We start from the raw sequence: 13,293 nt of genomic DNA on the forward strand, positions 1-13,293 counted from the left end.
AACTGCAAAATTATCTACCTTCTAAAGACAAAATTTAAATTATTTATATGCTCAATAATCCGCTGAGTCAAAGAAAAATTTAGAAAAACAAATCATATCAGAAAAAAAAATGTACTTTGATGCGGAAATTAATAAAAATGATTGTCAAAAATTTTTCAATACTCTAAACGCCCATTATTTTTTTTTATATTCTTAAGATTTTCTTTTCATCCTCTTGTTCCTATATAATTTTGTGACAAAAGCCGAATGAATGGTATGATCTCATTAAAATCGAACACAATGTGAAAAATTGGAAAATTTATTTTGTTTTTCTATCTTTTACGGCTTATGTAACATAACAAAAGATTAATTTTTTTTCAATATAATTTCGTTCAAAAAAAAAAAACAAAAAATAACACAAAAACTCTACATATACCTTTTTCTAAAGTAGTTTTCTATTGTTTATTTTGATCTTATAATAGACCAGGTATAACGATTTTTTTTTTCAAATATCTAACAGTGGCTGATTAAAAACAAACAATAAAAACCGGTCAGTATATGGAATAAAAAAAAATTATTTAAAAAATAGCGGAAAAAACAAAAGAAACAGAAGCTCCAATTTAAAAAACCAAAAAATAAACAAGACCCCAATTGGACTACGATGATTACTAGACGTAGTCGATAATCAAAATAGATTTTTTTTTATTTTAATTAAAATGTTAAAAAGTTCAATTCCAAATTCATTGATTCTGTGTAGAAAGGAACACAAACTTGGTAGTTTAAAGAGGAAAATTAATTGGAGAAAAATAATATTGAAGGAAATGGAAGGCAGAACTGGGGAACTTAAATTGAGAAAATAATTTTTGTTAACTAATTTTCTTCTCCCATGCTTTTCTCTTATGCTTTTCTCTTATACATATTAGACTTTTATTTAATGCCACCTTACATTGCCCGCTTATTTTCTGTTGAATATTTCTGCCTAATTTTTATCCTTAAACCTAAAAGTATGCAATCAAATGTAGAATAAACTTTTATATTACAAGTGCAAATTAATAGCTAGCCATATTTTTGAAAACTATAAAAAAAAAAAACAAATTTTTAATTTATTGATTCATTAAATTATTTTTAGATTGAAATTATTTAAAAAAAAAATTAAAAAATTTATCGATTGCAATGATTCAAAATTCTTTCGTATGTGTACATACATAGGCACACACATTCAACTTGTTGTTTTTCATTAAAAAATTTAATATATCATCGCAATAATATCGACTTTATTAAAAAGCCAGTCATATAATTTTTTTTTTGCAAATTATAATCCACTTGTATATAACAGTGTAAAATAAAAATTTTTAATTAAAAAAATATATGCATGTATGTATATATAAAGAAAATTTAATATTTTTGCTTTGATTATTTTTTAATTTTTATCAAAATTTATTTTCCCATATCAAAATTTTCAAATCTTTACATCAGTTCATTAAAACAACAGCAGCTCTTACACAAACCGATATACGATCTAAATAAAAATGTATTTACTTACATATAGAAGTACAAGTATATTATATTGTATGATGTGTACAAATATGTACAGGGTGTATTTTTAAACATTTAAAATATATAAATTAAAGTAAACTTACTTTTCAAATTGACAATAGAGATGGTTTTCTTCTGTTCTTTGAAAATACTTCTATACCTTATTAAACGAAGTTTCAGAAAGCAGCCGTAAATCGAAGTCATTATTTTTTACTTAAGATATTTATTCTAAATGATAAGACTGGAGTTCAAATCAAGCATTCTTCAGTTCAATGACTGGCCCCATAACAATTCTCTGATTGGCCCTTTTATGAACTAGTAAACATTCATAAAGGTTCAATGACAAAGGATACTTGAACTTGTGATCAATTTGCAACAAGTGATTGACAGTGTTTTCATAAAAATAACCGAATATGAGATAAATTAATAAACACTCTGTAGATTACATTTAAAATTTTCTGATATCATCAATTTAAACTTTATTAATTTTATATGTGTGCATGTGTATTTATGTATATATTTTTGCACATTATGTTGTTTTTTCTCTTTTATGTTTTGTGGACTCTTAAGTATACAAAAAGTTTGAAAACATTTCGTTTTAATTAACAAAGAAGTACAGAGTGCGCTCCTATCATTGCAAAATTCACTTTTATTTTTTTTTGTGTTCTTTTTTAATTTTCTGTCTTTTTAATTTTTCACATGTTAAAAAGAGTTAACTAAGTTTTTTAACTATCATAAGTGGTGAACCTGTGCACATAATGTGAAAAAAGCGGCCTTTTTCGTATACAAGAAAAGATTTGGTCAACACAAGAAAGAAAAACTACAAAAAAAACAAAAAACTTTTAATAAATTTTAACTTTTTTTTTTCCTTAGTTATCCTATACATAGTGATATCATTACGAAAAATCGATGCGTTAAAAAATAAATTAATTTTATATTCCATTCGCGGATTAAATTTATAGAAAAAAATGTTGTTATGTGAACATTAAACGAACATAGAGTTTACTTGTACCTACATGTTTACAATTCCAAACATATATATTATGCACATACATATATGAGATTTTTACATATTATGTACCTTTATGTACATGTAGTTAATATACTTATTGAACGTATAAAAATATGGATGAAGAGAAGATGGTTTAGACTTGATCTCTTAAAAAATAAAATCTAAAAAACATACTAAAAGAAAACTAAAAGATGTTTTTCCTAGTAGCTAAATATATTCTTAGATACCATCGAATAATTTAAAAATTTTAAGGGATTAAAAACCAAGTATTTTAAACATGGAAATCATAGAAGGCTATAGGTATTCTATTTTGGCATATATTGAAACACACACGTCGATAAATAAATAAAAATACAGCGATTCGTTACTCGTACTCTTTATTGCGTGCACTTTCATGTTTTTAAATTTTAAAGCACTACGATTTTTTTTCAAAATGTTTCGATATGTAAATACTTTTTTATTGTTGAAACTGAAATTGAAATTTCCGTTTTTTCTTCTTGTATTATAAAATTTGAAAATAGGAACTAACTTAAGAAAAGCACTTCCTTTTATATATGTTCCTAACTTCGAGCTCTTACTTATAATCGATTACTCCATATACCCAACAATTCTCCGGAGGATGCCCATCGTCATAATATAAAGGGCTCTGAAAATAAAACCGCAAAGTTTCGTGTTGTAAATTTTATACTAATGAATGAAAAGCACGTTCGGGTTATGAAGTTTCTGCTATATCGAACATTTATTAAGTACATGTACATTGTTTTAATTTTGAAAGGAGAAAGCTAACTTTGTTAAATAAAACAATTAGCTATAGTTAGCAACATTAAGACTAACTTCATACATTATAGATTTTAGCCATTTCATATATAAATCGAATCAAATCAATTAATGCAATATTTATACAAAACAGCAAAAGTTTACGCCATGTTTTTTTTAATTTTATAAACTTAATTAAAACTTTTTTTTTATTTTTCTGTTTTTTTTATACTAAAGAATTAATATAAAAAATGCTATACTAATTAAAATTTCAGAGAAATCTTACAGCAATTATTATAGATTTAGCAGATACCAACCTACAGATTATGCTTCAAAGCTCATAATAAAGTAATGATGAATTGAATTCGCAATGGCAGATTGACGTCAAAAGTATGCGAAAGATATATTTCAACTCAGTGGGAGAATACTTTTGCTTTATTGAGCTTTATTAATTTTTTGTTTTAAAAAAATCTGCGTTAGCTTAGGAGTCTTGCGCTTATAATAGACGAGTCTACGTATGTACATGGGAGTCATAACATGTACGTACGTAGACTCATTTTACACATAGTAAAGCTAAATACTATAAAATTCGAAAATTGTCGACTTGATTACACAAAAATTCCAACTATTGAACTATTTGATCCGCTGTTCTTTTAACTTGATTTAAAAAATTTCTGTGTGTTTTGCTGCATAGAACTAAATCTTGTTCCATAAATTTTAATGAAAACAATAGTTTAGATTGAATTAATTTTATACTTATGTATGAATATATTTAAATTATTTATGTCCTTCTTTCTTTATGACAATTTATTCCATTCTCATGTTTATAAATTTTTTCTTGTCAATCTTAATATTTCATAATTTGATTTTGTAATTTTCCTATAACATTAACAATAAAAATATACATTAATATTTAAAATTTTTAATATTTTACTTTTCGTATAATTATTCTTAATTCTATACTTAATTATTGTATTATAGTTTGTAATTGAATAATTTTTTTTTAATATATAATTTTTCCTTTATAATAAATTTATTTGTCAAATTTTCACTTTTTTGTTTGTTATATTTTTATAGCATTTTCTAAAATTTTATACATTTAAGTCATAATTACCTACGTCAAGGTTAATAAAAATTTGTTTTTAATGATTTCATTAATTATATCGATTAGGCTTAAAATTAAAAAAAAATTATTTGTTATAATTATTATTAAAATAAAAAAAATGCAGTGAAAATTAAAAGATCACATAAAATTTACCAAAAAAAAAAAAACAATTTTTAAACGTCGACAATACTGTCAGTCGTAGTACTGCGATTCTCATACAGTCAATTGTCAAAAGTAGAGAAAATTGTAATATAATCCCAAATAGAGACCGTTAAGGCTATTATTTGTTAAAAATTTATTTAATACGTATTACATTCCAACAAGACCCACGCTGGTACCATAGACAAGATTATTTGTTCAAATCAACCTTTTCTTAGTAAAAACTAAGTTATATTGTAAACCAAAAAGCATAGCAATTTAGCGTTAAAATCTAACTTAGAATTCAAACAAGCGTCTTAAAATATAAAAAATTATAAAATAAACAGTTATGTAAGACCAGTTTTGTTATAATTGCTTTTCTCAATTTTGAACAATAGTTTGACAATTGAAAATTTGATTAATCCGAAACTCTTTTTTTTTAATTTTATTTATCGGTTTTAAAACTACATTATGTTTGTATGTGCAAATGTAAATTAATAATATAACAAATTGAAAGTAAAACAAAATTATACTTTTAAAACGTAAGAATTTATGTACATATATATATGTATGTGTATGTGTACATACATACACATTTACTTTCACTATATTTAATAATTATTTACACTTTAAAGTTAGTTAAACTTTTTTGCATTAGAAAATTTATGAAATAGGGGAAGCAAATTTTTAGATTTTATACTTATGTATATTTAATTATAAATGTTTTTAATAAATTTTAAGTGTTTTATAACATGAGTACTTAATATTTTCAATCCTATTACTTTACATATTTTCGTATAACATCGTTGTATAAAACATCATTTGCATTATTATAAATAACTGTCCATTTTTGACAAAAAAAAATGGAAGTAAAATTAATTTCTTTTTATAATTTTCAATATTTTTTAAAAAACAAAAATCATTTATGAGTATTACAGTATTGAATAAATATTATGAAATGCAATTAAGGTAGGCGTGAAAAAAAACTTTGAGTACTCGTATATGTAAAAATAAAAAAATAAAATAAATAATTTTGACACAATAAATGTCATTAAAAAAATATGGCAATTTAAATACATTTTGCTCATCTTAATTTTAAGAAAACTTCAAAAAATTATTGAGTATTCCAACAATTTTGTCTATATTTAACGATAAATGTGGTAAATGTCTAAATGAGTTCAGTAATTTAAAATGATTAATTGCAAATTTAATGTCTTAGTTTAAAATTTATTAAAAAAAAGTTTTCTTTTCATTATCAATCGTATACTTTCCTTTCCAAATTTAATTTCAATTCATTTGCGGGTGATGAGGATAATTAGACCAATGTGGATGATGATATCCAACCGGCATCATACCATTTTGTGTAAAATCAGTATATGATGCATAATCAGGACATTTGAATTGTGGATGAGTTAATGAAGTTGATGATGAATAGTTACTTGGATCATAATAGTTAATACCACAATTTGCTGTAAGAGCACCGGTATCGGATGAAGAATTTTGTTGATGTTGTTCTTGATTATTATTGTTACTATCAGAAGTTACTGCTGGTCCACATAAACCATTATAGTTATAGTTTGATTGCTGATGGAGATTATGATGCGATGATGTTGGTGGTACTGATGAAACACTTGTTGTAGGTCCACCTAAAGGTGCACCAAAATTTAATTTAGAACCCATAGAAAGATGCTGCTGTTGTTGATGTATAGAAGAAGCACTAACAGTGTTATTATGAACCGACGTTGTTCCAATTTCTGAAGACTCATTATTACGATTATATAATATATTCGCGGATGGTGATGTAGATGTTAATGACGATGATGATGATGGTGTAGGTAATACTGATGATAAATGATGGTGGTGATGATGATGGTAGCCTTGTGGAAAAAGACCTGATGTTGAACTATTATTACCACTACAATTACTATTTAATATATTATTGCTAGATAAATAATTTGAAGAACTAGTAAGACAAGAAGATGGAGATAAAGATTGAGATAAAGTTGATGATGTAACAGATAATCCAGATGATGATGGTAATGATGATGAATACATTGATGAATATGGACTTACTGCTGATAAATAACCTGAAGAAATTTGATTTGAATGTGAGGTAGATGGCGAGGTTGGTTCTGTTTTCATAAAGCTTGTTGATGTTAAAGTTGTTCTTGACGTAATATTATTATTAGTATTATTATTAATAGCGGAATGAGCAGAAGAATTGTTAATTTCTTTAGATTGTTGCTGTTGATGATGTTGTAAAGTGGATATATTGCTATTTGAATTACTAATTGCGCTATTTGTTCCCATTTGTCTAATTGTATTTTGTGCTAAACTATTATTATGACCACCAGTCCTTTGAAGTGGATCATGATGTGATTGTACTTTATTTCTTTGAGCACTACTAATATTATTATTAATGTTATTATTACTATTATTATCAGCATCTTCTGTTAATCTAGATGTTTGAACATTATTATTGTTATTGTTTTGTCCTGTTGATTCCATTTTTTCCTTTTTGATTAAAGTCGACGATGATGTTGATGAATTCGTTTGTTGTTGTTGCTCCTTATTCTCTGCTCCTTTTTTGTTTTTCTTGTCTTTAAAATGAGTTTTTTTATGTTTACTTAAATGATCACTTCTTGAAAATTTTTTAGCGCATATTGGACAACTATATGGTCTGTAGTTTGTATGTGTTCTGCCATGTCGTTGCAATTCATCAGATCTGGAAAAACGTTTACCACAGGTCAAGCACAAAAATGGTCTTTCACCAGTATGCCATCTCAAATGAGTTTTTAAATGACTGGCTTTCCCATACAAACGTTCACAACCAGGAATATGGCAAATATGTTGTTTACGACCGCGTTCGTCTGGTCCAACTATTGGTGGAAGCCCAGACATTTCATTAGTACAATTGGGGCATGTACAACGTATGCTACGACGTTGCAATTGGGTTTGAAAAGCTATATCATCCAAACTTGGGAAACTATTATATGCAGCAGCCGGCCAACTTGAATATAAACGATCCTGTGAAAACCAAGCTCCTGCAGCTGCCGCTGCCGCCGATGTCATACTCATGTTACCATAATAATCTGAGGCGTATTGTGTATATGGAAATTGTGGATGTGGTCTATATAATAAATAATTTAAAAAATTAGTACATTGATGACATAGTTTTTAAATCTGAGGCGAACTGCATTCACAAGAAAGAGTTAAATACAAGAAAGACCAGAGAAAAAATCCGGAACCAATTAAATTTAATTAAACGGTAAGAATCTGTTTTTCAATAATTCCAACCCTCTTCGAACAAGTCCCTATGAATTATTTAGTTGTTTCAAATTTTTTATTAAGTTTATTACTTCATAAAAAAACAAATGAAATACAAATATTGTTCAACTGATAAAAATAAGTTAAATATATTCAGGTATAATAAAACGGATTAGGTTAATCTTGGCAGACTATTCAAACCCTTTGTTACAATTATAGAGAACAAAATGAGCAGATAACTATGAAACAGCTTATAGCCAACTTTTTTTGTTGCTTTTCGAAAGTTCTCTATTTAATTTATCATACAAAGCTATATAAAAAGATTTAAGGTACCCATAAACATATTTACTTGATATATATGTGATTCTGCATCAAAAACTAGTTTTTGTCGCTTCTCTTTCTTGTTTTAATGCTACCTTATTAATTATTGAAAATTCAAAGAATTTTGATAGTTTGCATAGAATAAATATTTACATACCTTGACGATAAACCATAAGTATTCCAGGTGGCTGCATAACCACTGGTAGTAGCACCACTGTTACCACTACTGCTATTAGTTAAATCATTTTGTGATGTAGATGAACTTGATGATGAATACGATGGTGATGGAAAAACAGTTGGCGACGCGCTTGCAGATAAATTTGAATTAGGTGACGCAGAACCAGTTGATGACGGTTGTGGTGGATATTGATGTGGTTGGTGAACAGTTTGTACTCGACATGGAGTTGTTGGTGATAGCATATTTAATTTATATAAAGCTGATGCGTTTTGTGTGCCAGCAGCATTTGTTGATGGCATTGCTAAAGAAGCTGCCATTACGGCAGCAGCTGCTGCCGCCGTTGATGAGGATGAAGGGGCTAGCGATGAATGAGTAACAGTTGGTGTTACAGGTAATATCGGCTTATATTCAATCGGCGAAGGTGGTTTAACACTCTGAAATTCCAGAAAAAAGTTGTAAAATTAATACGTGCCTCATAAAATACAAAATTAATACTCATTTGATATTTATTAATGTTCAACATTTATTTAGCGCGTTACGAAGGTAAAAGTTTTAAATATCACGATAAGCTTTGAAACGTCGTATTTATCCATGAAAGTAAATTTAATTTTTCGTGAATGATAGAACACCTTATGTTTGACGAAATCGGAATACAGAGCTAAATATCCAAAATGTACGATTGCGAAGCATGGATTTGACTTAGTTATGGTTAAAGGATGTTTTACTGCATCGGGACCAAAAATTTTTTAATTATTTGAAGAGGAAATATACCAGAATATTAACCTGCATATCCCTGCAGTTTGCTGTTGCAAACCAGTTGGAAAAATTAACTCTTGGAAAGAGTTATCTGTTATACCAAGAGAATGACCAAAAACAAAATTCTTTTAACGGACGTGATTTAATGCAAATTAGGCAAAAAAACACCGAACCACCACATTTCTAGTAAATAAGTCAGTTAATAGCTGTGTTACCTAAAGAATGAGGAAAAATTTATAGAAACTACTGCAAAAAGCTATAGTTAAATCTTCGCTTTCTAGACTTTAAGTCTAGTAACTATTAGCTAAAATATGAATTACATGCAAGTATTGTTAATTATTAAAAAATATATTTTTGTGTTAAAAGTGTACGAGTTTTTTTTGACGACTATTTTGGTACCTTTTACTATATTCTTACCTATGTTGATAAAAAAAATAAAAACTTTTAAAGTATTTGTTTAAAATATTATAAGTAGAATCCAAATGGGCATAAACATTTTTTTAATGAGTTTTTAGGTGTATGAGTTTAGCTTGACGTGACTATAAAATTTTAAAAATCAATGCGATAAGTAACAGTCATGTATAAAAGTCTAAAGGACATGCGAGAATGAAATTTATGTCTATAAAAAAGTTTAATTGCCAATCTTTTTAAATTAAATTAATTTTAAACAATTATATTGAATTTTAACTTAATATTAATTTAAAATTATATTTATGTTAAATAATGTTAAGAAAAAGAAAGGTGTGTATACATTTAGGTAAATTCTGCATGTTGCAAAAATATATACAAAGAAAAAATTTTCTCATAAAACTTTACCTGACTATCTATAATTGTGTTACGGCTTAAATCCAAATTTAATTTTGTATTCACTGATGTTATTGCGGCACCAGCTGTTGTCATATTGCCAAATGGTGTACTGCCATAATTAAACGGTGTTGCTGCGTCAATCATTTTATCACTCTATTTTTTTTCCTCTTATGAATGATTTTAAATATTGTTATACTTAATATTTATAGCGATTTACTTTAAAAACTTTATCAAAATTGTAACAAGCAAATTCTATAAAAAATTGACACATAATCCTTTATTTCGATTTTGTGATATTTTATTTATCGGTCATTTATTTATTGTAATGAACCTCAAATGATATACTTTTGGAATCACTTCGTGTTTAAGTATATCTGTTATAATTTTTTAGTTAATAATAATTTGTGTGTAGTTCTTATTGTTAATTTTATTTAGTTTTCCTTTGTTTTGTTTTTTGTGTATATTAACCTTTTTATTCACATATATATTATTATTTATTTATTTATTTCTTCTTTTTATTTTGAACTTTAATCATATTTTATTAATAACACGCGGTATGGCGGAATTTTCTACATTTATACTATATATTATTTATATAAAGGTGTATACAATGAAGAAGTATATATCTTGTTTTATAAAATGTAAATAAAATATATAATATATACACAAGATGTTAGTTTTTTTACGTTTTGTTTTGCCTTTTAATTTTATTTTATTTTATCCGTTCTTAGGTTTATCTAAGTATAGCGTAAATTGATTTGATTATAGCCCTTGAAATCGCTTCACTTTATTGCTTCTGGTTTTGGCTATTTTTTGTATGTGCAAATTAAAAAAACCAAAAAAAAATTAATAAAGAGCAGTCATTTATGCCGTTTAAAAGGTAGTTGGTAGTTAGTAAATTGTTGTACTTATGCGGAAATATTTATGATTTAGAAGAAACTGCCAATAGTTGAATTTTTTCAAATGATGATTTTGATGAATTCTTGAATATGTAAGTTAATATAATCCTTCGGAGTGCTTACAAAATGAACCCGAAATTTTACAACATTTTTGTATTCGTTATTCTTCTATTTACACAAAAAGTTGTGTTTTTTTAATGTTTTAGATATTTCTTTAGTTTTATTTTTCATGAAAATCTAATCTTCAATTATCTTAAATTCTTTTCTTTCGTCATTTGTTAGATGTAAAAAATTTTATGTTTATATTTATATACATTCAATAAATATTTATGTGTTTATAGATTATATATATTTTTATATAAGATATTGTCTTAATAAGAGGTGAAATTTTGCGTTGTTTGAATGTTGTTTTTATATGCGATAGTTTATTGTTTGTTTTGATTTCTGTCTTTGTACCTTAATTACATTTTATTAAATATTACATAACTGTTTTATTAATATTTTATTACTTTTTTAATATTTTGAGCTTTTTACTCAAAGGCACATAATGTTTATTATTATTACTATTTATATTGTTTTTAATTATTTGTAAAGCATTTTTTGCATATCTTTAAATGAATAAAAATTTTATAGATGATTTTCATAAAATTTTATGTACGCTTTATTAACTTTGTTAAACTAGTTATTAACTTTTTAAAGTTTAATATTTTCAAATATAAATTTTATTTATTCTATTTAATTAAATTTCTGAGTGTTCTTTAACACTTTCTAAATGTTGAAAAACACATTCTTAATCCGTATTTAAAATATTTTGAGAACCATACACATACGTTATGAGAACAACCAAACATTACACAAATGTTATAAGAAATATTAAAATATTTTTTAAACTTCTCAACACTACTTTTACTGTTCAAATGGTTTATTCATATATTTTTGACAATAAAATTAAAAAAAATAGCGACGGATTTTTATATATGTAATTTTCTCCAAAAATATTATTAAAAAACTAATTTTAATTATTTTTAAAATTGAAAATATTATTGTATGTTTTTAAACAATTACAAGGAAATTTCGACATTAAAATTAATTTTAATACATTTTATTATGTATATTTATATTTATTTTAATATTTTTTCATTACACTTATTATTATCATTTTAAATTACAATTATTTATTTATTTAATTAATCTCTTTATTTCTTGTTTTTTTTTATTATTTCTACACAGCAATTATGATTTTAACCCCGAAACGGTTGAACGGAAACTGATTTTTTCTTTTTTATGTTTTTCTGTAACTCTATTTTTGCCCTCGGCAGCAGCAGCACCAGCAGCCAGCTAGTACACACAATATAGTACAATAATAACAATAATAAACACAGAGAATGACTGAGCAGAGCAGAATAACAAATGAAAAAAAAAAAAAAGAATATACAACACTGTATACAGTATAATGTATAGCAACAAAAAGAAAAAGAAAAAAAAATATGTAGTACTATGCTATTTATACAGACGTATCATAAAAAAGAAAAAATTAAGAACAAAATCGTAAAACAGAAAAAAAAAATATATGGATTTTCTCTCATACAACAAACCATAGACTACACTATTCTTTTCATATGCTTAAGTATAAACTATATACAAATGGGAATAGAGAATTTAATATAATGTATCTACAGTTTAATATTATTGTGTTGTGTGCCGTATTATAATGTAAGTACCTTTGTATATACTAAAAGCGTACTATAAATATAATTTTTAATATTATGTTTCAGTACTTATGTGATACATATTTAATATTCCTTATACATACATGATGTTCACCTACATATGTAAAGTATAATTCTAAGCCTAAACGAAAATATTTACAGATTTTGAATTATGTACACGTATACAATATTTATTTAGAGATTTATCATTTTTTCTCAACTGAACCTTTGGTTGCACAGCTATACATATATGTATCTGTTTATGTATAAATTCAATGACGGGGACTATTAAATTGCAAATGTGTACTATGTACCTATATTTTATGTTTACCATTAGATCATTTTATAATTTTAACATACTATGATGCACTATTATACTTATAAACGAGATAAAATGTTTACAAAGATAATTTTATATAGCACAAAAAAAAAATAAAACTGAAAATTATAAACATAAAAATATGTGTACAAATTTAGAGATAAATGCAATAAAATAACAACAAATATGTTTTTAATGTTGTCAAAAGACAAAAGCTATCGTAAACATACACAATACATGTTAAATTTTCTGTATACATTGTACGCAAAGAAATGTTGCTAAACTGCTCCTGAATATTTTATACACATGTATATTTGGTTTTCTCTACATTATTATTATTATTATTCTTTTAATGTATACATTTTAACAAGATATCGATAATGTATATAATTATGATATGTTAGTGTGCGTAAATTGCATATTCATAATATATTGATTAAGTTTGTTATACACCTATGTTTATATAATTAAATATTTATAATATTGAAAAATATGGTATTATTTTAATAAT

The 13,293-nt window shown here is 25.5% G+C and overlaps 1 protein-coding gene across 1 annotated transcript; it reads right to left on the minus strand.

Annotated features, from left to right (window-relative positions):
* Positions 1-5,813: 5,813 nt before the first annotated feature.
* Positions 5,814-9,999, minus strand: LOC129605189 (transcription factor btd). Its single transcript, XM_055514787.1, has 3 exons — positions 9,865-9,999; positions 8,272-8,726; positions 5,814-7,656 (listed from the first exon to the last, which is right to left on the minus strand). Exons 1-3 carry the CDS (start codon positions 9,997-9,999, stop codon positions 5,814-5,816), a joined length of 2,433 nt encoding a protein of 810 aa, XP_055370762.1.
* Between the last annotated feature and the right edge of the window lie 3,294 nt (positions 10,000-13,293).

The sequence above is a fragment of the Condylostylus longicornis genome, unplaced genomic scaffold (genome assembly GCF_029603195.1).
Source record: "Condylostylus longicornis isolate FDR11 unplaced genomic scaffold, ASM2960319v2 ptg000013l, whole genome shotgun sequence".
Lineage (NCBI taxonomy): Eukaryota > Metazoa > Arthropoda > Insecta > Diptera > Dolichopodidae > Condylostylus > Condylostylus longicornis.